Source organism: Pelodiscus sinensis, chromosome 2 (assembly GCF_049634645.1).
Source record: "Pelodiscus sinensis isolate JC-2024 chromosome 2, ASM4963464v1, whole genome shotgun sequence".
Taxonomy (NCBI): domain Eukaryota; kingdom Metazoa; phylum Chordata; order Testudines; family Trionychidae; genus Pelodiscus; species Pelodiscus sinensis.
Window position 1 is genome coordinate 204,286,803 of NC_134712.1, and position 23,157 is coordinate 204,309,959.

The 23,157-nt window shown below is 41.7% G+C and overlaps 1 protein-coding gene across 1 annotated transcript in view; it reads left to right on the plus strand.

The window, feature by feature from the left end:
* The window catches only part of AGMO (alkylglycerol monooxygenase), a 270,854-nt gene that overhangs the window by 83,461 nt on the left and 164,236 nt on the right, over positions 1–23,157 (plus strand). Inside the window, exon 4 of the mRNA XM_006138322.4 lies at positions 21,951–22,054. Within this exon, the coding sequence (XP_006138384.2) occupies positions 21,951–22,054 (104 nt within the window). The remainder of the gene's footprint in view (positions 1–21,950; positions 22,055–23,157) is intronic.

Here is a 23,157-nt window from a genome sequence, read left to right on the forward strand (position 1 = left end):
TTAAAATTAAGCACATGAGTAATTCCATTCTCATGCGCAAAAGTACTTTAACATATGCTTAAGTCCTACTTAAATAAATGGTAAGTCAATGTCAAGCACCTGCATAGGAGCTTTCCTGAGTTATGGTTTAAAGTGTCAATCATAGAATACTAAACTGGAAGGGACCTCAAGAGATCATTAAGTCCAGTCCCCTGCCCTCATGGCAGGACCAAGCATGGTCTATATCATCACCGTCTTTCTAACCTGCTTTTAAATATCTCCAGTGATGGAGATTCCACAACTTCCCTAGCCAATTTATTCCAGCATTTAACCACCCTGACAGTTGGGAAGTTTTTCCTAATGTCCAACCTAAACCTCCCTTGCTGCAGTTTAAGCCCATTGTTTAAGGCCATTGCTTCTTGTTCTATCATCAAAGGCCAAGGAGAACAATCCCAGGCCCCCTTCCTGTGACACCCTTTTAGATACCTGAAAACTGCTATGATGTCCCTTTCAGTCTTCTCATTTTTGTTGCTCTTCTCTGTACCTTCTCCAGTTTCTCAAAATATGGTGCCCAGAACTTGGACACAGTTCTCCAATTGAGGCCTAATCAGTGCAGAGTAGAGCAGAAGAATGACTTCTCGTGTCTTGCTCACAATAGGATGTTAAATATTGGTTATAAATATATACCTATCTCATAGAGCTGGAAGGGACCTTCATCAAGTCCTCTCCCCTGCTCTCACAGCAGGACCAAGTACTGTCTCTGACAGAATTCCCACAGATCCCAAGGTGGTCCCCTCAAGGATTGAGCTCACAACCCTGGGTTTAGCAGGCCAATGCTCAAACCACTGAGCTATCCCTCCTCCCGTAATTTAATAATCGAGTGACCTCATGAATTCTTATCAGTTAGTTGACTATTCTATAGTCCCTTGGGGTGGGGCCAGCAACAGCATCGGGTGCCAGGTGGGAGCTAGTCCATGAGGGGAGCCAGTTTAAAAACCAACTCCTCTTGCAGACAGCTGCCTGTTGCCCTGTGCTGCTGCCTCTGATAAAGAGGCAGCAGTGCGGGGTGGCAGCAGCCCTTGTCTGCGGGGGTGGGGGAGGGCGGTTGTCTGAGCTCCCGGACCCAGCGAGAACAAGAACTGAGCCCGGTTTCCTGCCTGCCTGGCTCCTAATATACTTTAAATGCAGTCACAGCTGGGGTAGGTCTCAAACCCAGCGTCAGCCCAACCTGCTGGCCAGCCTGCTAGCTGCTGGCCAACCTGCTAAAAAATGTACTGATTGAGGGAGGGTAAGGGAAATGCGTGTAGTCTATAGCATTAACCTATAAGCTTTTGCTTATCGGTTAATCGGTTAGTCGACTACACTATTACATCCCTAGCTCACAACATGCCTGTTAATGCATCCTAGAATTGTTTGCTTTTTTGCAACAGTGTCACACTGTTGACTCATATTTAACTTGTGGTGCACTATGACTCTTAGATCCTTTTCTGCAGTACTCCTTCCTAGACGGTCACTTCTTATTCTGTATGTGTGAAATGGATTGTTCCTTCCGAAGTGGAGTACTTTGCATTTGTCCTTGTTAAACTTCATCCTATTTACCTTAGCAATGATGGTATATATCCAAAATTCTTTTGGTAAATATGTAAATGATTACATTGTATAGTAGCAATGAAAATTGTGTGGCATGCAGTAATAAAATCATAATTATTGAAGAAATTATTTTCCTCATATTTCAGTAATAAGCAGGAGCCTGAAGTAGGTATGGGCTACCTAAAGTATGGGATGTGGGATGATGTTACTCCCTGCCTGGTTTTGCAGTGTTTGACGCCCCAGTCATTAGACATCAAAGTAATGTTTTTTGCCGTCCCTTTTATTACTATCAGTGCATGTCTATGGGAGCTTGACAATTATAGAAGCAAGGCTGTATGTTTCTGTGTGTGGGATAACTACTTAAAGGAACTAGGGATGTTAACAGTCGACTAGTTGCATAAGCTTATCGGGCAGTCAACTGGAGTATCAACTACTCGTTTCCCCCCTTGGTGCCTCTGTGAGTGGCAGTAAGTGGAGGGTGGGGGTGTGGCAGAAACAGGTGCCACCTGCCCCTGCATGCTGCCTGTATGGGGCTGCTGGACTCAGCAAGAGCAGGAAACAAGCAGTCTCAGCTCGCGCTTGTCCGGGACACTGTACAAGCATTGTAAATGTAGTAAGAGCCTGGCAACTCTTACTACATTTAAAATGCAGAGCCACAGCGCGGGTGGCTTCCAGAGCCAGCATGAGCCAGGACTGCTCAGTCCCAGCTTGAGCCAGCTTCTGGAGCTATCCCTGCTGTGGCTCTGCAGAGCAATCCTTATTGACTAATTGTGTAGTCAATACAAATTGTATTGACTGCATGATTAGTCGGATAACCGCAATTTAATATCCCTAAAAGAAATGCTGAATACAGGCAATACCCATTACCTACATTGCAGCATCTAATCTGCTCGCAGATACCTGTTAATGAAAATATACATTATCACAGAGCAATTTATAAGAGACAGGACGGGGTAGTTTCCTATACCTATTTATTACTGCTGCCGATATAAACATTATGAGGGAATGCTCAAAGGCACAAATACAATCAGTTACCTAGAGCAGTCAGTAATAGTATCAGTATGAACATTTCCCTGCCTCATGACTTTTTCCTCAAATGGTTTGTTACCTGTGCACATTACATCATATCTAATTTTAGATTAGAGTCGTCAGAGTATTAGGTCAAGCTTTGTATTTATTCGTTAAAGTATCACATATTTGTGGGATTGTATAAATTATAATGTAGATCCCTTAGCAAGGCATATTTTTCAATATAAAGGCATCCATTGTCTTACTGTTTAAGAAAGCTAAAATATGCTTTGTTTTCATATGGGAGAAATTGTGTAGTCTTTTGAAAGAAATTCATACAGATAGGAAATTTAAAGATGTTAAATTTCTTCTTGAACCTGTGAAATGCCTTCCTGAAATTGAATTTATGGACTCTGTAGTCAGTGACCCATGTTAGATGATGGACAGATTTAAGACATGGTTGGTACAGTTGTAGTATTATGTGTTGTGCAGTCTGTGTGACTGTGGGTTAGTCATGCCCATTAACTTTACTTCTAGAGTTCAGGAGACAAAATGAATTTGTTTGATGCAAGAAGTGTGGTTAAACTTTAGATTTTCCTTAGAATCTAGTGGCACTTAATCCAGTAGATTAATGTCCCCCCCTCCCTCCTTTTCCAAAGATTTATGTTATAAAACACAGGACTTCTTCAGTTATACCTAGAGATTTCTCCTCTGGGCAAGCAGCATTGTAAATTATTAAATACAGCTACAGACAGTGTCATGATAACTTTTAGTATGATGGTGAAGTGAGAACATTGATCTTATGTAATTTGAGTCAGAAAAATCTTAACAGATAAACTATTTGTAACTTTTTGCAGCTGAATAAGAACCTAAGTAATATTAGTAACAGAAAAAGGCCATCTGGTCCAATTTGCCTGCTGTTTTTTGATTGATTATAATCTTAACCACCTGCACCTTCACTATGCCCCCTGCCCAGTCGCATCCTATTTCAGAAACAACTATAGCCATAATCCACTTTACTGGCTCACTTTTTCCTTATAACTTTGCATAAAATCTGAATAACCGGTGTTATTGTTTGTAGTACAGTAACCCCCAAAATATCTAATCATATCAGGCACGAGTTATATTCAGTGCAGTACATAGTGTTGTAGAAAGACAGCAAGAGACATCCTTGCCCAAAGAATCAGCTCTCACAAGCTGACTCCTTATATGTCCCTGGATTCAGTAGGTTGGGTTGTACAACAATGCTGAGCTGTTACCTTCATGTGCTCTCAGGTTAGGTTAAACATACTTTAAGATGCCATCCTCATACCCTCCCCCCCGTTCAGCACCTCCTTCTCCCCATTTTCTTGGCACAACCATTCTGCTAATAACTCACCTGACAAGCAAACCCCCAGGATTTTGAGGCATCACAGGGATCTTTATCCTAGGTACAAGGAGCATTGCTGCAGAGTGAATAGGGAAGTCAAAAAGAACTCACTGGGGTGGGGGAACAGAGAAAGAGAGAAAAGCAACCAGTTTAACCATGAAAGTTATTTATTTCCAGGTAGTAACCGTACAAAGGGAGTCAAGCAAACAAAACAGTTACAATATTAAAATTAACTTAAATCTGATTACAAAAGAGAGGTTAGTGAACCATAACTGACCACATAAGGCAGGGTCAGGAGGCTATACCTAGAGAGAAAGAAAGAGAGAGAGAGATCTCGCAACGCCATAAAGCTTGAACTAGTTGGGAGTTCCTAGGAGATGGTAGCTGGGGGTCCAGAGTGATGGAGATGGGAAGAGCAGAGCCTCAGAAGATGAAGTCCCAATGGAACTGATTCAGAATTTATTTCCAGGTGTCAGAATACTTAACTTGAGCATGGGTAGGGGGCTTTTGTAGGGAAACAACAATGGTTCAAATGGAGGTACACCAGATTTGTTTATAGGTAAACTGAAGATTCAAGGGAGTATCCCAAAGCTGTTTTCTTTAGGTTAGACAATGGGAACTGACCATTCCTGGCTATGAGCAGTGTTCCTTCGAGGGAGCGTCAGTATTTTGGAATCCAGTAGATGATTTATTATTAGATTTGGTCTACTAATTATTGATCTGGGTGTGTGCAGGCATGGGTTCATTAGCATGTGGAGCAGAGATTTCCACTTTTCTGCTTTCTGTGCCCCAAAGTTCGATATGGTTCTTGCCTTGGAATTGTTCTCCAACCTGTCAGCTAATGGAAATGTCTTTCTGTCCCATTTTTGCTGTAAATGGGGATTTCCAGAAGGATATGGGTGTATTTTCTCATGCCTTTTTATTGCTTTTTGTAAGTCTTTCTTCTGATGGACTTTGGTCCAAGCAGAGGCTGGGAGAGAGGGGGAGATCCTTCATGAGTCAGACAGCCTGGATACTATGACCTGGTTCCCCAAAAACACGGAGATGAGAGATACCACAAGAGAGTGTAACAGATAAACAGAAGGAGTGGAGAAAGGAGGATAAGATTAAGAGTCAATTGATTTCATAGACCAGTGGTCCTCAATGCGGTGCCTGCAGGTGCCATGGCGCCCGCCGGGCCAGTTATGGGTGCCTGCGGAGCAATCTGGGCTGGCCGCGCCCCCGGGCGCGCGGCAGGTGCAGCCCCGGGCGCATGGGCGGCCCCTGCCCCGGGGTCATGGCGCATGCCGGTGCTGGCCCCATGCATGTGGCGCCTGGACGGCCCTTGCCCGGGGTCGTGGCACATGCTGATGCCGGCCCCGGGCATGCGGCGCATGCTTGGCCCTGCCCCCAGGCCCGTGGCCCGTGAGCGGCCCCGCCCCTGTACGCATGGCGCGTGAGCGGCCCCGCCCCCAGGCGCCCGGCAACCCCAAAAAGTTGGGGACCACTGTCATAGACTATATGCACAGAATGCAGATATGATGCTTTCTTGGAGTTCCCAGAACTGAGAGTAACCATGTTCCCCCTTCTTAGCATGAGAGAAAATGGCTGGTGCTAACATGACACTGTCAGCTCCCTGACACCCTCAGCTGGTAAGTCACTCAATATCCCCAAGGTTCCTTAAGCCCTTATTTTGCCTGAGCAGTTAACACTTGGGCTACGTCTACACTGGCATGATTTTCCAGAAATGCTTTTAACAGAAAAGTTTTCTGTTAAAAGCATTTTTGGAAAAGCACATCTAGATTGGCAGGACGCTTTTCCGGAAAAGCACTTTTTCCGGAAAAGCATCCGTGGCCAATCTAGACGCGCTTTTCCGCAAAAAAGCCCCGATCGTCATTTTTGCGATCAGGGCTTTTTTGCGGAAAACACGACTGTGCTGTCTACACTGGCCCTTTTCCGGAACAGTTTTCCGGAAAAAGACTTTTGCCCGAACGGGAGCAGCATAGTTGTTCCGGAAAAGCACTGATGACTTTACATTAGATCGTCAGTGCTTTTCCGGAAATTCAAGCGGCCAGTGTAGACAGCTGGCAAGTTTTTCCGGAAAAGCGGCTGATTTTCCGGAATAACTTGCCAGTGTAGACACAGCCTCGATGTACTCCAGCCCCTGAACTCCTCTGCAAGAACCCCCTTTAACATACAACACTGTCATTGGACACTCAGAGTAATTGTCAGCTTCATTATTATACACACAACTTGATTAGCACAATTCAGGATCAGGTCTTTTGAATAACCACAGCCTGGAGAGGTATTTATCGTGGAACAATTGTAAGCTTATTATCAAAGATTGATATTTAAGAGATTTTGAGTAAAGATAATGGAAACAAAAATGGTTACATCTATAAAAAACGTGAAACATGCTTCTTAGAGTCTAAATTTAATTTTAACAAGCTAAAATCCTTGTTAATCCAGTTTTGCCCTACGGCTGCCTTGCAGCATTTCTCCATCCAGTAGGATCCTGTTTTCATAAATGTAATTGCACTGCCCAGTTAGTTCCTCAAATAGATGATAAAAATTGTGGTGTTTTTCGTATTCCTCTGAATATCCATTGTTTCTGACCTCCGTGATTTCTTTCCTAAAGTTCTGGCTCCAAGATGTCATCATATACTCTTGTTTGTTCCATATGCAAAAAGGCTTCCATTGTGTTGATTTATAATGCTTAATTTATATGGCAGAGAGATACACATCTTATCTCCTGTGTGTAAGAAACCTGTTTGTCAACACTGTGGACTATTGGTTTTAGCACACAAGTACACAACTTCTTAAATATTAACCACACAGACATTTCGTAGTGCTAATAAAGATCAAGATGCTATAAGCTTTTATTAGACAGGAGACATGACTCTTTTTGGATAAGCATCATGTTGGGCACTGTGTGTCTTTTTTTTGCTATCGGGGTCCTCTGCCAGCAGAAGCTACGCTTCACCCCATGATAAATGTGGGCAAGTTGTTTAACTTAGTACAGTAAAAGCCCTTTTATCTGGCAAGTTGGAGGGCTAATGAGAGCCAGTCAGTTGAAAATACTGGTTAACTAGGAGAGAGGGCTTTGGAGTGCAGGGGGAAGGGTGCAGGGCAGAGACATGGGAGGGGCTGTGAGTCACGGACTCTGTGAGGGAGTTTGGGTCCAGGAGGGATTGGGCATGGAAGGGGTTTGGGATCCCGAATGGGCGGTCCCCATAAGCAGCTGCCAGTTCCTACTGCTCCTGGCAGAGGCAAGGCCAGGAGACTCTGTTGCAAGCAGGTACATTGATTACCTCTGTCAGCAGACACCTCCCCTCACAGTTTCCATTGGCCATAGTTCCTGGCCAGTGGGCTGGGAGCTGCAGAGTAAGCACTTGTGGAAGGGAGACAGAGGCAGCATGTGCCTGCAAAGCTGCCTGGCCATGCCTCCGTGCCTCTAACTGCAGGGACAGGGAGCCACTTGTAGAGCATCCCTCGCATCTGGTACCTAAACCCCTCCCATACCTCAAACCCTTCCTCTAACCCCTCCTTGAACCCGAATTCTCTCCCATATCAAGCCTCTCCTGTGCTTCAGCACCGTATTGGCCCTGTGCCAACTGCACTATAAACTGGACTTGTGCTGATCAGAAATGCAGATTTATTGAGTTTACCAGTTGGTGACGTGCTGGATAAAAGGGCTTTTACTGTATGCATTTTGAGAGCTCCAGTGCTCTTTTCACAGATACCATATACTGCCATTCAGAGAAAGAAATGTTAAAACACTGTGAAACTTACTACTTACAAATATGTTTTCTATAAACCACCCAGTCCCATAGCATCTCATTTTCAGTGAAAGACAAAGGTTTGGTGCCTGGTTTTTAACTGTGGGAGGAAATTAGTGGCTATAGAATAACAGACAATTTCTTCAGTATACTGGAGATATAATTGGCACAGTCCACCTAAGGAGGGCAAGAACAGTCTCTACTGGAACAGTTCTGAACCATAGGTCTCAGAGGAACAAAACAGCTATTTCAGCATTTATTACAAAGCATCATACTCAAGTCGTATAATAACACAACTATGATACTTTATAAAATAAAAGGCTGTTTTCTTCAAGAAGACCTGGTTAGTATATAGATTGTGTAGGCTAGGATCCATCTCCCCATATTTTAGTGCATTGTATTTCATAGCTTTAGTTAATTCTTGTTCAATATAAGCCCTATGTTACAGTTGCATCCCTGCTCTGAAACACTAATCTCAGGTTATGTTTGGGGAGAAAAGGTAAAAAATCTGTGATTTAAATGTGAAACATTATAAGTTGTTATTCAGCTGGTTCTCAAAAATCTGCTTTTCCACACTTGACACCCTTCTCATCCTTCCATCTCTCCCTTCTCCCTTCTCCCGCTCGCACTAAAATGCCCTCTGACTTAGAAACCCAGCCTGCCTGTTGCTAGAGAAGCTGCAGAAGGGGGCTATAAGTGCAAGAAGGTTGGTGCATGTAAGGGGTACTTAATAGTCTTTCTCTTCGTTGCTAATCTGAATTTGCTCCACAGATGTTTGTCTATATTCCCTGCTCCCCACCAGCCCTCTTTCATCTGGTGCCTGAACAAGTCTATGTGTTGCAGTGTTTCCAGGAATCCCTGGACTTCCCCAGTGGTATGGAATCTGGAGCTATAGTGGCCAAACTCCAGTTTATCTGTAGTGTGTCTGCCATGGCAACACAGGGTGCAAGCCCCACTTGGGGTGTAAATGAGGGTAGAATTTACCTCACAGACTGTACTGTATACTTGTTTACCCACTCCACCTGCAGTACCTACCTAATTATATATTTTTAAGAAAATAGACTATTAACCACTCCCATTTCATGATTAAAATGCAAGAGCAGATAATATCATAGAATCATAGAATACTAGGACTGGAAGGGACCTCGAGAGGTTATTGAGTCCAGTCCCCTGCCCCCATGGCAGGACCAAATACTGTCTAGACCATCCCTGATAGACATTTATCAACCTACTCTTAAATATCTCCACAGATGGAGAGTCCACAGCCTCCCTGAGCAATTTATTCCAGTGTTTGACTACCCTGAAAGTTAGGAACTTTTTCCTAATGTCCAACCTAAACCTACCTTGCTGCAGTTTAAGCCCATTCCTTCTTGTTCTATCCCCAGAGGCCAAGATGAACAAGTTTTCTCTCTCCTCCTTCTGACACCCTTTTAGATATCTGAAAACTGCTATCATGTCCCCCCTCAATCTTTTCTTTTCTAAACTAAACAAACCCAATTCCTTCAGCCTTCTTTCATAGGTCATGTAATCCAGACCTTTAATCATTCTCATTGCTCTTCTCTGGACCCTCTCCAGTTTCTCCACATCTTTCTTGAAATGCGGTGCCCAGAACTGGACACAGTACTCCAACTGAGGCCTAACCAGCACAGAGTAGAGTGGAAGAATGACTTCTTGTGTCTTGCTCACAACATATCTGTTAATGCATCCCAGAATCATGTTTGCTTTCCTTGCAACAGCATCACACTGCTGACTCATATTCAGCTTGTGGTCCACTATGACCCCTAGATCCCTTTCTGCCATACTCCTTCCCAGACAGTCGCTTCCCATTCTGTATGTATGAAACTGATTGTTCCTTCCTAAGTGGATCACTTTGCATTTCTCTTTATTAAACTTCATCCTATTTACCTCAGACCATTCCTCCAATTTTTCCAGGTTATTTTGAATTATGACCCTATCCTCTGGATTAGTCACAACCCCTCCCAGCTTGTTATCATCTGCAAACTTAATAAGTGTACTTTCTATACCAATATCTAAATCGTTGATGAAGATATTGAACAGAGCCAGTCCCAAAACAGATCCCTACGGAACCCCACTTGTTATGCCTTTCCAGCAGGATTGTGAACCATTAATAACTACTCTCTGAGTATGGCTATCCAGCCAGTTATGCACCCACCTTATAGTAGCCCCATCAAAGTTGTATTTACCTAGTTTATTGATAAGAATATCATGTGAGACCGTATCAAACGCCTGACTAAAGTCTAGGTATACCACATCCACCGCTTCTCCCTCATCCACAAGACTCGTTATCCTATTAAAGAAAGTTATCAGATTGGTTTGACATGATTTGTTCTTTACAAATCCATGCTGGCTGTTCCCTATCACCTTGCCACTTTCCAAGTGTTTACAGATGATTTCCTTAATTACTTGCTCCATTATCTTCCCTGGCACAGAAGTTAAACTAACTGGTCTGTAGTTTCCTGGGTTGTTCTTATTTCCCTTTTTATAAATGGGCACTATATTTGCCCTTTTCCAGTCTTCTGGAATCTCTCCTGTCTCCCATGATTTTCCAAAGATGATAGCTAGAGGCTCAGATACCTCCTCTATCAGCTCCTTGAGTATTCTAGGATGCATTTCATCAGGCCCTGGTGACTTGCAGGCATCTAACTTTTCTAGGTGATTTTTAACGTGTTCTTTTTTTATTTTACCTTCTAAAACTACCCCCTTCCCACTAGCGTTCACTATATTAGGCATTATGTTAGACTTCTCGGTGAAGAAGTCATTGAGCATCAGAAGTCATAGCACTTCAACTAAATATTATTGGGCCATGCCCGCTAAGTGTGGTTGTGCCAATGTATGCCCTGTTGCCAGCTGATCTTAATGCTAGTATATCTGACTTGGGACCCTTATGCGCTAGTTCAGACACAGGGGATGTGGCTTGAGAAAAGGAATATGGCTTAGATAGCTTCAAGGCTTTACTGATCCTTCGCCACCACATCAATCCTTTAGAACCATTAAATTAGAGCTTCCACTCCTACTATTCTGAATTTACACTTGAGACTAATACTAAGGTGAACTTTATGCCACACTAGCAGCTTTGCCTTTTAACTTGGACTGTTAACTCCAGGGTAGGAACTGAAGATCTGGCGCATTTATCTAGCCCATCTGTCAATACAGTTTTCATCACCATGTTGTCTGAGTGATAATCTCACCTGCACTGCAATTGATACTGGCTGGAGTCAGCGTGTGGCCTGAAAGTTGCAGCAGTCAGTAGTTTAATGAATGGCACAAAAGATCCAGTGTTGTATAGGGGGTTTTAGGAGTGGGAACAGAATATAGGCATTGAGAGTAAAGAAAATGATGTCTCTGGTGATGCAAATTCATTTGTACATGAAGTGTTTTGTAAATGGGCTAATGTGTGACTACCAAACTGTGTAATGCAGGAATTGTTGTGTGGGTTCATGTTCTCTCCTGGAAGAATAAGGAATGGGACATTTTGCAATGACTTCTTATATATTTCTGGGTGACTTAGAATCCCTGCAGTATATTGATAATATGACTGAATGTTGTAAAGTCTAAAGTCCTGTTGTTTTGGTTGGGGTTATGTATACTGAGCTTGTTTGAAAGCCCATTGCAGTCAATAGGGAGTATTTCTGTTGAGTTAAATGGGCTTTGGATCAGGCCCATATAGTATAACATTCAGAATTTGTCATGCTTCATGTTTTTAAAGGTCTGTTTGACTTTCTTAGGGGACATCTACACCGCGGGCTAAAGTTGAGTTAAGATACTCAACTTCGGCTACATTAATTGCGTAGCTGAAGTTGAAGTACCTTAACTTGACATTTGGTGCTGTCTACACAACAGGAAGTCGAAGGAAGAACACTCGTCCTTCGACTTCCCTAACTCCTTGTGAAATGAAGGTTACAGAAGTTGGAGTAAGAAGCCTGTTGTTTTGAAATTATTTTGAAATAATGGGCTTGATATATAGACGCACCCTGATATGTAGACGCCCCCTCTGTTATTTTGAAATAACATTAATTAATAACTTGAGTTATTTCGAAATAAGCATTTAGGGTAGACCTAGCCTTAGGATTTACAAATCTAAAAGCTCCAGCAGGCATGACATTCACCATATATATATTTAACTAATGTAAAAGTTTATTTAAAAGGAAGAAAAAAGAGAAAATAATGTATTTTTATTATTTAAACTATTTTGTGCCACCTGCTTTATTAATTGTTATCAGAACCTGGAGCTATTTTTTGAGTGGAGGCAATGAAAACGTTGAAAATTAGTTTATTTTTTAAAAATAGAAGGGAATTTTAAATCCATCCAAATTGTTATAAGCTTTTAATGCTTATGATTAGGACATGCGAATCATGAGTGAATGTGGTTTGTTGACAAATCAAAGGTCTATTGAAGTCACTGGATGACTTTGGAATGTATTTGAAAAATGAAGGGCACAGGGTTTGCACTAGCTGATACCAGTGCAGGATGTGGGTTTTGACTCTGTTCTATGTTTCGATTTACCTTAAATGTGTGGTAATCAAGCTATTTTTTAACCATGTAGGATTCATTGTATTGTGGGGTCCAGTGGTGGCCCGTCAATACAGGCGAACTAGGTGGTTGCCTAGGGCACCAAGTTAAACGGCCATTGCAGGCTTTGGAGGCGGGGTGCTGATCGTGCGCCGATTGCGCGTTTCACCTAGGGCGCCAGTTGCCGGCAGCTCATTTAGGGCCGCTCCTGGTGGGGTCATAATTGTAATAAGTCTTTAAATTGTTTATATTTGCTTTAAATATGATGTCTTTTACCCAGGATCCCAAAAGACCTTGAGAGCTAAGTAAGTGACCCATATACATTTTGCCTGATTGACGCTCCTCATTGTTCCTAGATGTTGGCAGACTATTATTTACTATAATTTGTCATTTTTTGTAATATCTCCTAACATTCCTTGAATGTTGTGGTGTGGGGGGACAAATAAGTAACATGAAAGTTTCTTGAGTTAATATCAGTCATGGTTTCCTTCTTAATATCCTGTAGCTTTATGTTGCTTTAAATGCATGCACATTCATAGGTTTGAATGTTGTGGGAAAAGGATTCACTGGCATCCATTCCTGCCATTAAAGTACTTCCCATCTGAATATCGTCTGCCAAAGTATGTGGTATCCTGCTGAGCAAGAGGATGAGGACATAGATTGCAATGAAGCTGAACAGTTTGCACTTCCTAGCAGTGACACCAGACATCAATCTTTCCGAGAGACAGCCTAGAATACAGAAAAATAAGAACCCTCAAAAAGAACAAAAGGAGAATTATCTTCTCTTTTTCCATTTCATTCCAGCAGTTTCCTTAGATCCTCCAGGATGAATATGTTCTCAAATTCCATATGCTGACATGTCAGTGGCTCAGTTTTTTAATGCAGCAGCAGCTTGTAGAGGTAGCAATGTAGGCACTCTAAACTACCAATTATCTGATTTTTAAAACCCATTTAATTTACTGTCAGGTCGTCTTTTCATTGGGAAATGGAGCAAAGTGCCTGTTTGGTCACAGATAATGTTTCTCACATTAATGCCACAGAGTTTGACATTAGCATGCATTATCACCAAGGTATATTATGCAACTTGGCAATACTCCAAAAATCTGAGTTGCCAGTAATACTAATCAGACATATTTGGAAAAGCTTTGAGTCAGATTTTAAGTTGGTGAAAAAAAAGGTATAACTCTTTCGATTTCTGTGGAGCTATGTTTGTTTATTCCAATTTTCATGAAGTAGGAATTTTATTCTTAACACTAAAACTTCTTGCTCGCTCTTATTTTAATATATAAATCTGGTTTCACCAGCAGAATGATTTATGGCATTCAATTAATGAGCCATATGCTCCTCTTTGCAGTAAAAAGGTGCAGAAAGAACTAAGAGCTGTAAAAATTTGCTGCATAAATGAGCTTCATGAGTTCATACATACCAAATCACTCCATCAAAGGGCACAAAATAAACTTTGCAATAACCAGCGGGGTGTGGCTAGAAATACCCACTGAAGAGAGAAATAACTGAGGATTTGGGGCCAGCTACTAGACGGCAACTGTGTAATGCTGAAAATCAATGAGGATGTTGGCAAAAAGGAGATGTTAAACTACTATTAAGCCAGTTTTGGAGCTGCCTTATCACTAGTCCATTCCCTGGTATAAACCAAAGCAGACTACTATTGTGGTCAAAGAGGACTTGAACTGTTATGACAACAAGAGATTGCAAGGATGCCCCAACCACACCCCTGCAAGTAGGATTGCCAGATGGTTTCAACAAAAATACCGGACACACTTAACATTACATCACAATCTACATTACATCTTAGTTAGAAAATACTGGACATGTATATTTTTTCATTTATGACTTCTCAATTTGTTTCCTGAACAGAAAGCTCAAATACTGGACTGTCCAGTTCAAACACCTGGCAACTTGTACAGGACACTTGGCAATCCTATGCATGTGCAGTTGGGATGAAGAGTGGCATAGGCTGCTGTGGTGGCTCTGCACCATCTGAAGATCCATCCTTATGCTGAGAAATCCTCTAGGCATTCACACAGTCCAGCATTAGGATGCCCTTATTCCTATGGAGATGGTGCAAAGCTTCTTCACGAGACCAGAGAATCAGGTCTACTATCTTGAGGAGGATTTGAAACACTGCACTTTGAGCATATGGGAGAATTTATAGTAGGGGACTATAGTATACAGAAATATACAGCAAGCTTTTGTGAGATGAAACATTTGAAGCTTCAACACTGTGCATATGGCCTTTCCTACTTTACCATCTTCTAAAACTTGTGTATTTTTCCTGAGGTGTGGATTTCTGGCAATAGCAAGTTAATGCTGCTTTGGGATATTTATCCATTCAATTTTTTCCCCCATAGACAAGGAAATCTGTTCCGTTAGCCTTGGAAGAATTGGAGTTAGCGGAGATTGAGTCAATGTTGAATGACTTCATTTAACATCTGCTGTGCATTTGTGAAGTCCATAGCATAGGGGTGGGGAATTAATATGGCATAGCTGCAGTTTGCAGCATTATCCTCCAGCAGCCACATGGAGACTCCCATACAATATAAGTTAATATTGACCTTGTCATAATTGACTTAGTTAGGCTTCTACTTCTTGCCTTGATCTATTTGGGACCACACATAGGCAGGTTGACCATGGCAGCCTTGCTCCTGAGGATGACAACAGAAAGCTACACTACATTGGAGAGACAGTGGGCCCTGGGAGGTATTGTGGGTATGCATGGTCTTTGCATGAATAGCCAAAACTTATAAGGATGGCAAGAATTCCCCGCAGATCTTATGACGTCTTTGGTTTGGGAGGACCACTGCTTCTAAGTGTTTTGCAGCTGCTAGTGTCTGCTCCCTTGATCTTCTTTTATCTCAGAAATTTTGCAAGATTAAATTGTATCTGAGTTTTTGGAATATATTTTGCTATCCCTTAGGATTTTGCTGTAGGGGGACATAATCCGCCCCTTTTTCCCCTGGGTAGTATATGTAATACTTTGGTTTCACTGATTCTTCCCACGTTTCCTTAGAAGACCATTCTTTCTGTTTTGAGTTTTGCAGATCTTTTGTGTGGGAGTGGTTTTTTGTTTTCAACTGGTATGGCAGCAGATCAAGTAGGAGGTTTTGGCTTGTGCACAGCTTTTGAAGGCAGGTTTTATACTAGGTTCCTACAGCTTTTGGCATGTAAACCATGGGAGTATATAGCCCAATGAACTACTTGATGATAAGTTAGCCCACTCATAGAATATTTCACTGACCACATACAGTAATTTAAGAAGAGGAAAAAATACGGAGAAAATTTTGAAAAAAGCAGAAAAAACACCTCTTTTCTCATCAGAGAAGAATCATGCATTTGATTGCCTTATGAAATTAGCTCATTACATTGGTAACAAGTTAATTGCTGAATCACTTTGTGCTGCTTTATTATGACACATCATACAGTAACTTTATTGTTGAATGCCTAAAAGTTATTGTGTGACATGTCTTATGATATAACACAAGGTAACCTGGACATTAATTTCTGTCACCACTGCACTTTGTAGAGAAGAATAATGCTTTGCACATATATTAGTGTAGCGTCTTTCATCTCAATATTACAAAATGCTGTATATACAATGAAGGTTAAATTGTGTCCTTGGCAAAGGTGTGGCATGGAGTTGCCCTGCCTCATCTTCCTGTATAAGAACAGTCCAGTGTGGCTCCTGCTGTATGTGTCCACAGGATGCAGCATGTTCTTCCTTCTCATCAAATCTTGCAGATTCATCTTTGCTAGCTGATGCCCTTTTCTACTGAGATGAGCATCATCCTCAGGACTAGCCTGTAGTAAGTCTGCCTTCTTTCTGCATGCAAAGAGTGGGACTGTCTGGCCCCTGCTCGGGAAAACAAGGTGAATGGGTCACTCCTTGCATCCTCTTTTTTGTACCTATGTAGGATTACATGCAAATGCTGGACCTAATTAATTTATCCTCATAAATGTTCTGTGAGGCATTGTCAACTGTTCTTAGTATAGTCTCAGTAGGGGTCTCAGCTTTTCTTCCACTAGTTCACTTCAATTTGTCTGCCATTGGATGTAGAAATAAAATCTTGATTTATTGAATCTATCAGCTGTAACCTCCAGGGATTAAAGTCTCTTTTGTCTCCTTGTTTGTTTCTCCCTGGCATAGGACTGTTGCCCCCTACTCTCCCAGGCCTTCTGCCTGCCTTTACCTCTTTGTTCCCTTTCCTTTATAGCTGGGTTTATTTTCTTTATTGGTCCTAGCTGTGGGTGTATGTCTCCATGGCCATGTCTGTACTAGGAAAATATTCTGAAATTACTAAATTCAATTTAATAACTCTTGATTTAACAAATTCAAACTAGCGTGTCCACACTACGAGGAAGCCTCGAAATTAGTCCGAGGCAGACGCAGTAATGTGGATGCGCAACCTCAGACTTAGAGCCCCAGGAAGCACTGGGGAGTAATTACTTTGAATTACTCTGGGAAGTAATTAGCAGCACCAGAACGTCCAGATTACTTTTGTTTCGAAATAGCTATTTTGGAATTAGCATTATTCCTGATGAAAAGCAGATATACAGATTTCAAATTCCATGGCCCATTATTTCGAAATAGCAGGCTTGGTAGTGTGGACACTCTGCTCATAAATTCGACCGGGCGAGGAGGGGTTATTTTGAAATAAAATCCTGGTGTAGACCAGGGCCATGTATGGTAGTTCTGGCAGCTCTGCAGGGGGTGTGGTCAACCTGACTGCTGGTATGCAAGGAAGAGTCTCTTCTACCTGTGCCCAGTATGGGGTTTGTAAACGCTGTTACAGGTACCTAAAGGGAGGGAGGTTAAATGATTTGCTTGAGGCAACACAGTGGTTCAGTGGAAGAGCAAGAATTAGAACTCAAGAGTCTGTATGCCTAGGTTTTGATTTAAACACAATATTAATGTTAAATGACTTAAACACAAACATGTTAAGAATATTAAACTCATTAAACTAAGTCTATGAGTAAGAAAAAATGTCTGATTTAAGAGAAATAATCAGATTAAAGGCCATGTCCTTCTGCATTCCTATCTTCCCCCAGACTAATGTAGTGGTATGAAGGCTAGCATTCAGTGAGAAGATATAATATATATATAATGCTTTGAGTGTGGCACATAATACCCTCTACCACATAAATTCCTTATGTCAAATCCTGCTCTTATTTAAACTTGTACAGACCTATGGTTGCAGTGGTGTAACTGAGGGAAGAATTTGGCCTTGTGGGAATAAAATTTGTGGGGTAGGAAGGATGTGGAGGTCCTTAGTGAATAGGGCATTTTAGTGCTGTTATTCATTTAACAACAATTTACAAGACATGAGGAAAATAATTCCAGCACAGATGAACTAGAGTATATCTACATAGAATTTTAAAGCCCATAGCAGTGAGGCTCAGAGCCTGGGACGACTAGAGTTGATAACCCTTCTGGTTTCATCGGAAGTCACCTGGAATCAGGTTTGGTCTCCTGGACTCCTCTGAAGCCAAACCAGGAGATCAGCTGCTAAAAAATCTGGTGGCACAGTGGGGCTAAGATAGATTCCCTGCCTGCCTTGTCCAGGCGCTGCTCCTGGAATTGGACAGCACTTCCCTCCCTGCAGCCTGCAGGTGGGGGAGGACTGATGGCTCTTTGTGTTGACCCTACCTGCAGACATTGTCCCCACAGCTTCTATTGGCTACAGTTCCTAGCCAGTGAGAGATGCAGAGTCGTCATTCAGGGCAGGGGCAGCATAAGGAGACACCCCCCCCCCCCTTCCTGGTGACACAGAGAGGGACATGTCGCTCCTGGAAGCAGTTGGCAGCTGCTTCTAGGAGTGATATTGGCCCAGGGCAGGCAGAGAGCCCGCATTAGCCCTGCTGTGTCACCAGACCAGGGGTAGGCAAGATGCAGCCCACGGGCCGGATTCAACTTGCCAAGCTGTTTGATCCAACCCGTAGCCAGCCTTGCTGCTGCACTGCCCCCAAGCCAGTTGACACCTGTTCAAAGCAACTGGTGGCTCTCCCCCCCTCCCCACTAGTGTTGCATGATACCTAGATCAAGCCGCCAACCATTTTGAACAGTGAATGACTTCACGCACTCCCCCATCCCTCAGGTCCCAATTGGCCTGCAGGCGGGGAATCACACAAAATCTCCTCTCCACAGTAGGGTAGGGGTGCGTGGCACTTAGAGCGAACTGCCAGCTGTTCAGAATAGCTGATGGTTCCTTCTAGGTGCTGCATGCCCCCTAGTGGGGAAGTGACAGGGTTGGGGGAGAGACTTCAGGTGCTCCCTAGACCCCGATTGTCCTGGGAACAGGGAAAACATACAAAGTCTTCTCCCCCTGCCAGCAGCAGGCTGCGTTTAGAGGGAACAACCCCTTTCTAAACCATCCATCAGTTCAGACAACACAGAAAATTCTTCTTCTAATAATTAATTAATTAATTGAGACCAAATCCTGCTCTCCTTAGACAAAACTCCCCTTTGGCCTGTACTTATGTACTATAAGTTGTTTGGCATTATTTCCCAAAATGAAAACAGATTGCAAAACAATAATGTTTCAAAAATATGACAGAACTAATAATTTCCATGATTTCTCATCTCCCCCGATTTCACTATCTTAGTTTGGGAAAGCATAAGTGACAGATTTTTACTCTTTTGTAGGTAAAAGTTTCTCCTAAATGTGGCACTTAAAAAATAAGAAAAATATTGTTAAAATGATATTTCTCTGCTCAATCTTTTGGATAATTCTATAAACCCGTATCTGTTGTGATACACACAGGGACAGTAATGGTAAACTGCTTCAAATAAAAATAATATGAATATTAGTGGTGATCAGTTTATCATCTAAAATAAGATAAAATTTATTTCAGATTATTGTCTTCCTTTTGATAGGGTGACTAGATAGTAAGTGTGAAAAATTGGGACACTTTTTGGAGATGTGGGTGGGAATGGGATGTGCAGGACTATTTGTATACAGTATATAAGACAAAGCCCCTAATATCATGACGATCCTGATATTATCAGGATATATTCATGGTAACCCTTTCTCCCAGTGAACTGAAGGTAAATTTTGCCATTAACTTCAATGAGAACTGAATTAAAGCTTTAATAGAGTACAACATAAGGATGAGAGACTATTTTTAGACTGAATTACTCATGGCAGTATTGTTTGTTTTTTCTAATGTCACTTTCCTGTGTTTTTAACTGATCTTCTAAATAAATTGGCTTACATTTGAGAAAATGAACATTTTATTAACATGCAGTTAACCTACTCATTAAATTAAGAGGCTTTTAAAATTTTAAACTCTTTTAATAAAATGTCATTTTAATAATTAGTTTTGAAAACCATTTGACCTTAACTAGAATGAATGTAGACTGTAAAAATCATCACAGATTCCCTTCCTTGAACTTTTCACAATGCTGAAAAATGACTGAGGGAAATAAGGAAGATCCAGTTACTGTACCTTGTTTGCACAGCTGTACTTCATTGAGTGAAGGCTTGTGTTACACACAGTTTGTGATAGGAAGTAAATGCTTTTAAAACAACTAAGGAGACAGGTTTTTAACCTCCACCTTTTTAGATTCTTTTTTCACTCAGCTTCTGTTGAGGTCTTGGGAAGCATTTCGAATACAAATTATTACACAGTATTGAAGCTCACCTGAATAATTCATCTCCTTGGGCTCATTAAGGCAGCATGCATTAAGATGTTCCTCCCCACCCTCAAAAGAAGACAAATGTTAGATAGATTGCACACTTGTTACTTTAGTAGAAGTAATGTTTAAGAAATAAATATTGAGTGTTAAGTATTTTTTGCAATAGGTAGTTTATAGTTTCAAGCCAGCTATCATAAGGATTTTCAAAGGCTTGGAAGACAGACAGAAATGATGAAGTTGCCTCATAAATTACTAACATGTCACAGTTTATTAGATACAGAAATTCTTATTTCTAGCACACTAGGCATCCTTTTATTTCTCTAGTCCCTTGAAATGATGAAGACACCTTGAGATTCTTTGAGGTATTTTATATGACATCTGTTTACTTTACAGTTATGTGCCAATCATCTGTCCTGAACTATTTGACATAGTTTTGGCACTAGATAATTTCAAGGCATTTCAGTACACATTTGTAAGCTCACTCTTGTGGATGGGATCCCAATATCTGCCAAAGGCAGTTCCCTAATTGTTCCAGTGAAACATTGTCATTAGTGGGAAGGCTTTAACTGGCTGTCAACCAATAAGTAGAATTCTGCATCATCTCAAACTGTATGCAAATTTCACCTCCCCCCCTTAAATATATGTGACCTTTAATATAGTTGCAAGCTAAAAAAGCATCTTACAAGGCTACATTAATGACCCACCTTCTCATAGTGTAATTAACACTTTCCTCACAGTCTCCTGCTGTTCATCTGATAGCCGTAAAAGATTTTGGCTTTCCTTTCTGCATGATAATCTTCCACTCAGTATTGTCCAAACATCTTTAGATTTTCAAAGTTCATGATAAGGCCACTCCGGCTGTGTCCAGACTCCATGCCTCCGTCGACGGAGGCATGTAGATTAGCCAGCTCGGAAGAGGGAAATGAAGCCGCGATTAAAATAATCGCGGCTTCATTTAAATTTAAATGGCTGCCCCGATCTGCCGATCAGCTGTTTGTCGGCAGATCGGGGCAGTCTGGACGCGATGCCCCGACAAAGAAGCCTTTCTTCATCGACACAGGTAAGCCTCGTGAAACCAGGTTTACCTGTGTCGATGAAGAAAGGCTTCTTTGTCGGGGCATCGCGTCCAGACTCTCCCGATCTGCCGACAAACAGCTGATCGGCAGATCGGGGCAGCCATTTAAATTTAAATGAAGCCGCGATTATTTTAATCGCGGCTTCATTTCCCTCTTCCGAGCTGGCTAATCTACATGCCTCCGTCGACGGAGGCATGGAGTCTGGACACAGCCCTAGAGTGGTTCTTAATTTTTAAAAAAAATGCTCTGGTAAACTTTATTGCTCTGATACATTCAGCAAATCAAAAGTGTCCTACTTTTGGGGCACATAGCCGACAGCCTCACCCAAACCTCACCCTAGTCACTGTCCTTTGACTGAATCCAACCAAGGTTCCTAGGCAGTAATATCTGATTTGTTTTTCCATTTCTTGTTAGTAGGCAGACATTGGTGATATCCTTGTGGTGTGAGTTTCCAAGCAGGCTTTGAAGGCATCCCAGAAAGCCTTTTAACAGCTACTATTTAAATTATTTCTTTACTATCAAGCACTAAAACTTTTTCAGTATCCAAGTCTGAAGGAAATCCAAAAAGTATAGTACTTGAGCACATAAATGCAAACAAATTAATGGACACCAAATTTGAAGTCAATGACAAAATTCCTGGAGAAAGTAGAATTTAAACAAGGCTGCCTTGAACTGACCCTTCATCTCACGTTTTCTTAAACCCTTTCATTGATAGCTTTACTTTTTTTTGTAACACCATTCTTCTGCTTGATCAGCATGTAGATTACAACCACTTGTGTCCACTTACTAAAGTGTGAGCCTACACCACTCTCTCCATTACCTCTGAATTCAACTCTGCTAGTTAGTTTTTATTACCTGCCATATTGCAATAAAAGAGCAAAATGTAAATTTTGGAATTAGTTGCTTTCAGATTTAAAAAACTATCATGGGAGACAAATGCTGATTTGTTATTACTTTCATGCCTCATTAGAAATTATGTATTTTGCAGAGGTTAATATATTATGGGCAGCACACCAAACACATCACAGTTCTGAAGCTTATAACTTATCCACTGCACTGAGACAATCTGCACTACAGAGATATGCTTCTTGGGTAAGTTTTGCAAAATGCAATTATATAATTGAACTTTATTAAAAATCACTGAGGTATTTCATTTTGTCTGAAGGAAACCAAAATAAAAGTCACAGAAAATGGTACACACAAAGCACAGTGCAGAAAGGTAATTTGAGGCATCCTGAGAATTATGTGAATAGGAAACAGGTATGCTCACACTTTAATTGAAATGTGTGAAAAAGAGGAAATAAAGTCAACTTGGAGGAAGCCAATTACAGTCCCAGGTTTTCACACAGTCATCATTTTTTAAAACATAATGGGACATATTCCTCTTTGTTATGCCAGCACAGACACAGAATAACAGCAATGAACATAATATGTGGATCTATGCTGGGGTTAATGAAGGCATAACTTCAGTCAGTCAGAGAATTGCTTGTGTAAGGACAGGATGGGATGCCTGTGTGTGTGTGTGTGTGTGTGTGTGTGTGTGTGTGTGTGTGTGTGTGTGTTTCCATTAATTATTCATACCCAAATGTTGTTGGTAAGCATTACCCTAGTGCCTACAGTATTCCCTAAAGCAACTGAAGGAAATTGAATTTCGGAATGGTGATCACTCTGCATGTCAAATATAAATTGTTACCAGGGCTTACCCATGGATTTTGTGAAAGAATTTCATAGAACCAAAGAAATATAGGACTGAAAGGGACAGTGACAGGTCATCTGGTGAGCCCCTGCAGTGAGGCATCAGTATTATCTAGGCCCTCCCAGAATGGTGTTTATCTAACCCGTTATTAAAAACCTTCAGAGATGGAAATTCTACACCCTCCCTAGGTAATTTGTTGCAGTTACCATTACAGTTAGGAATTTCTTCCTAATGTCTAATCTAAGTCTCTAGGGTTGCCAGGTGTCCGGTATTGACCTGGACAGTCCAGTATTTTCGCCTCCTGTCTGGTAAAAAAAAATTCAGAAAATACCGGGCACCTAAAATGTCTGGTATTTTCTGATTTTTTTTTTCCTGGCCAGGAGGTGAAAATACCAGGGTGCTTACCTGGTTCTGCAGGGGAGCTGTCTGGACCGGAGCAGGGAGACAAGATGGCAGATGGCCGCTGGCAGCCTGTTAGGGCCAAAAAGCCTCAGAAGCA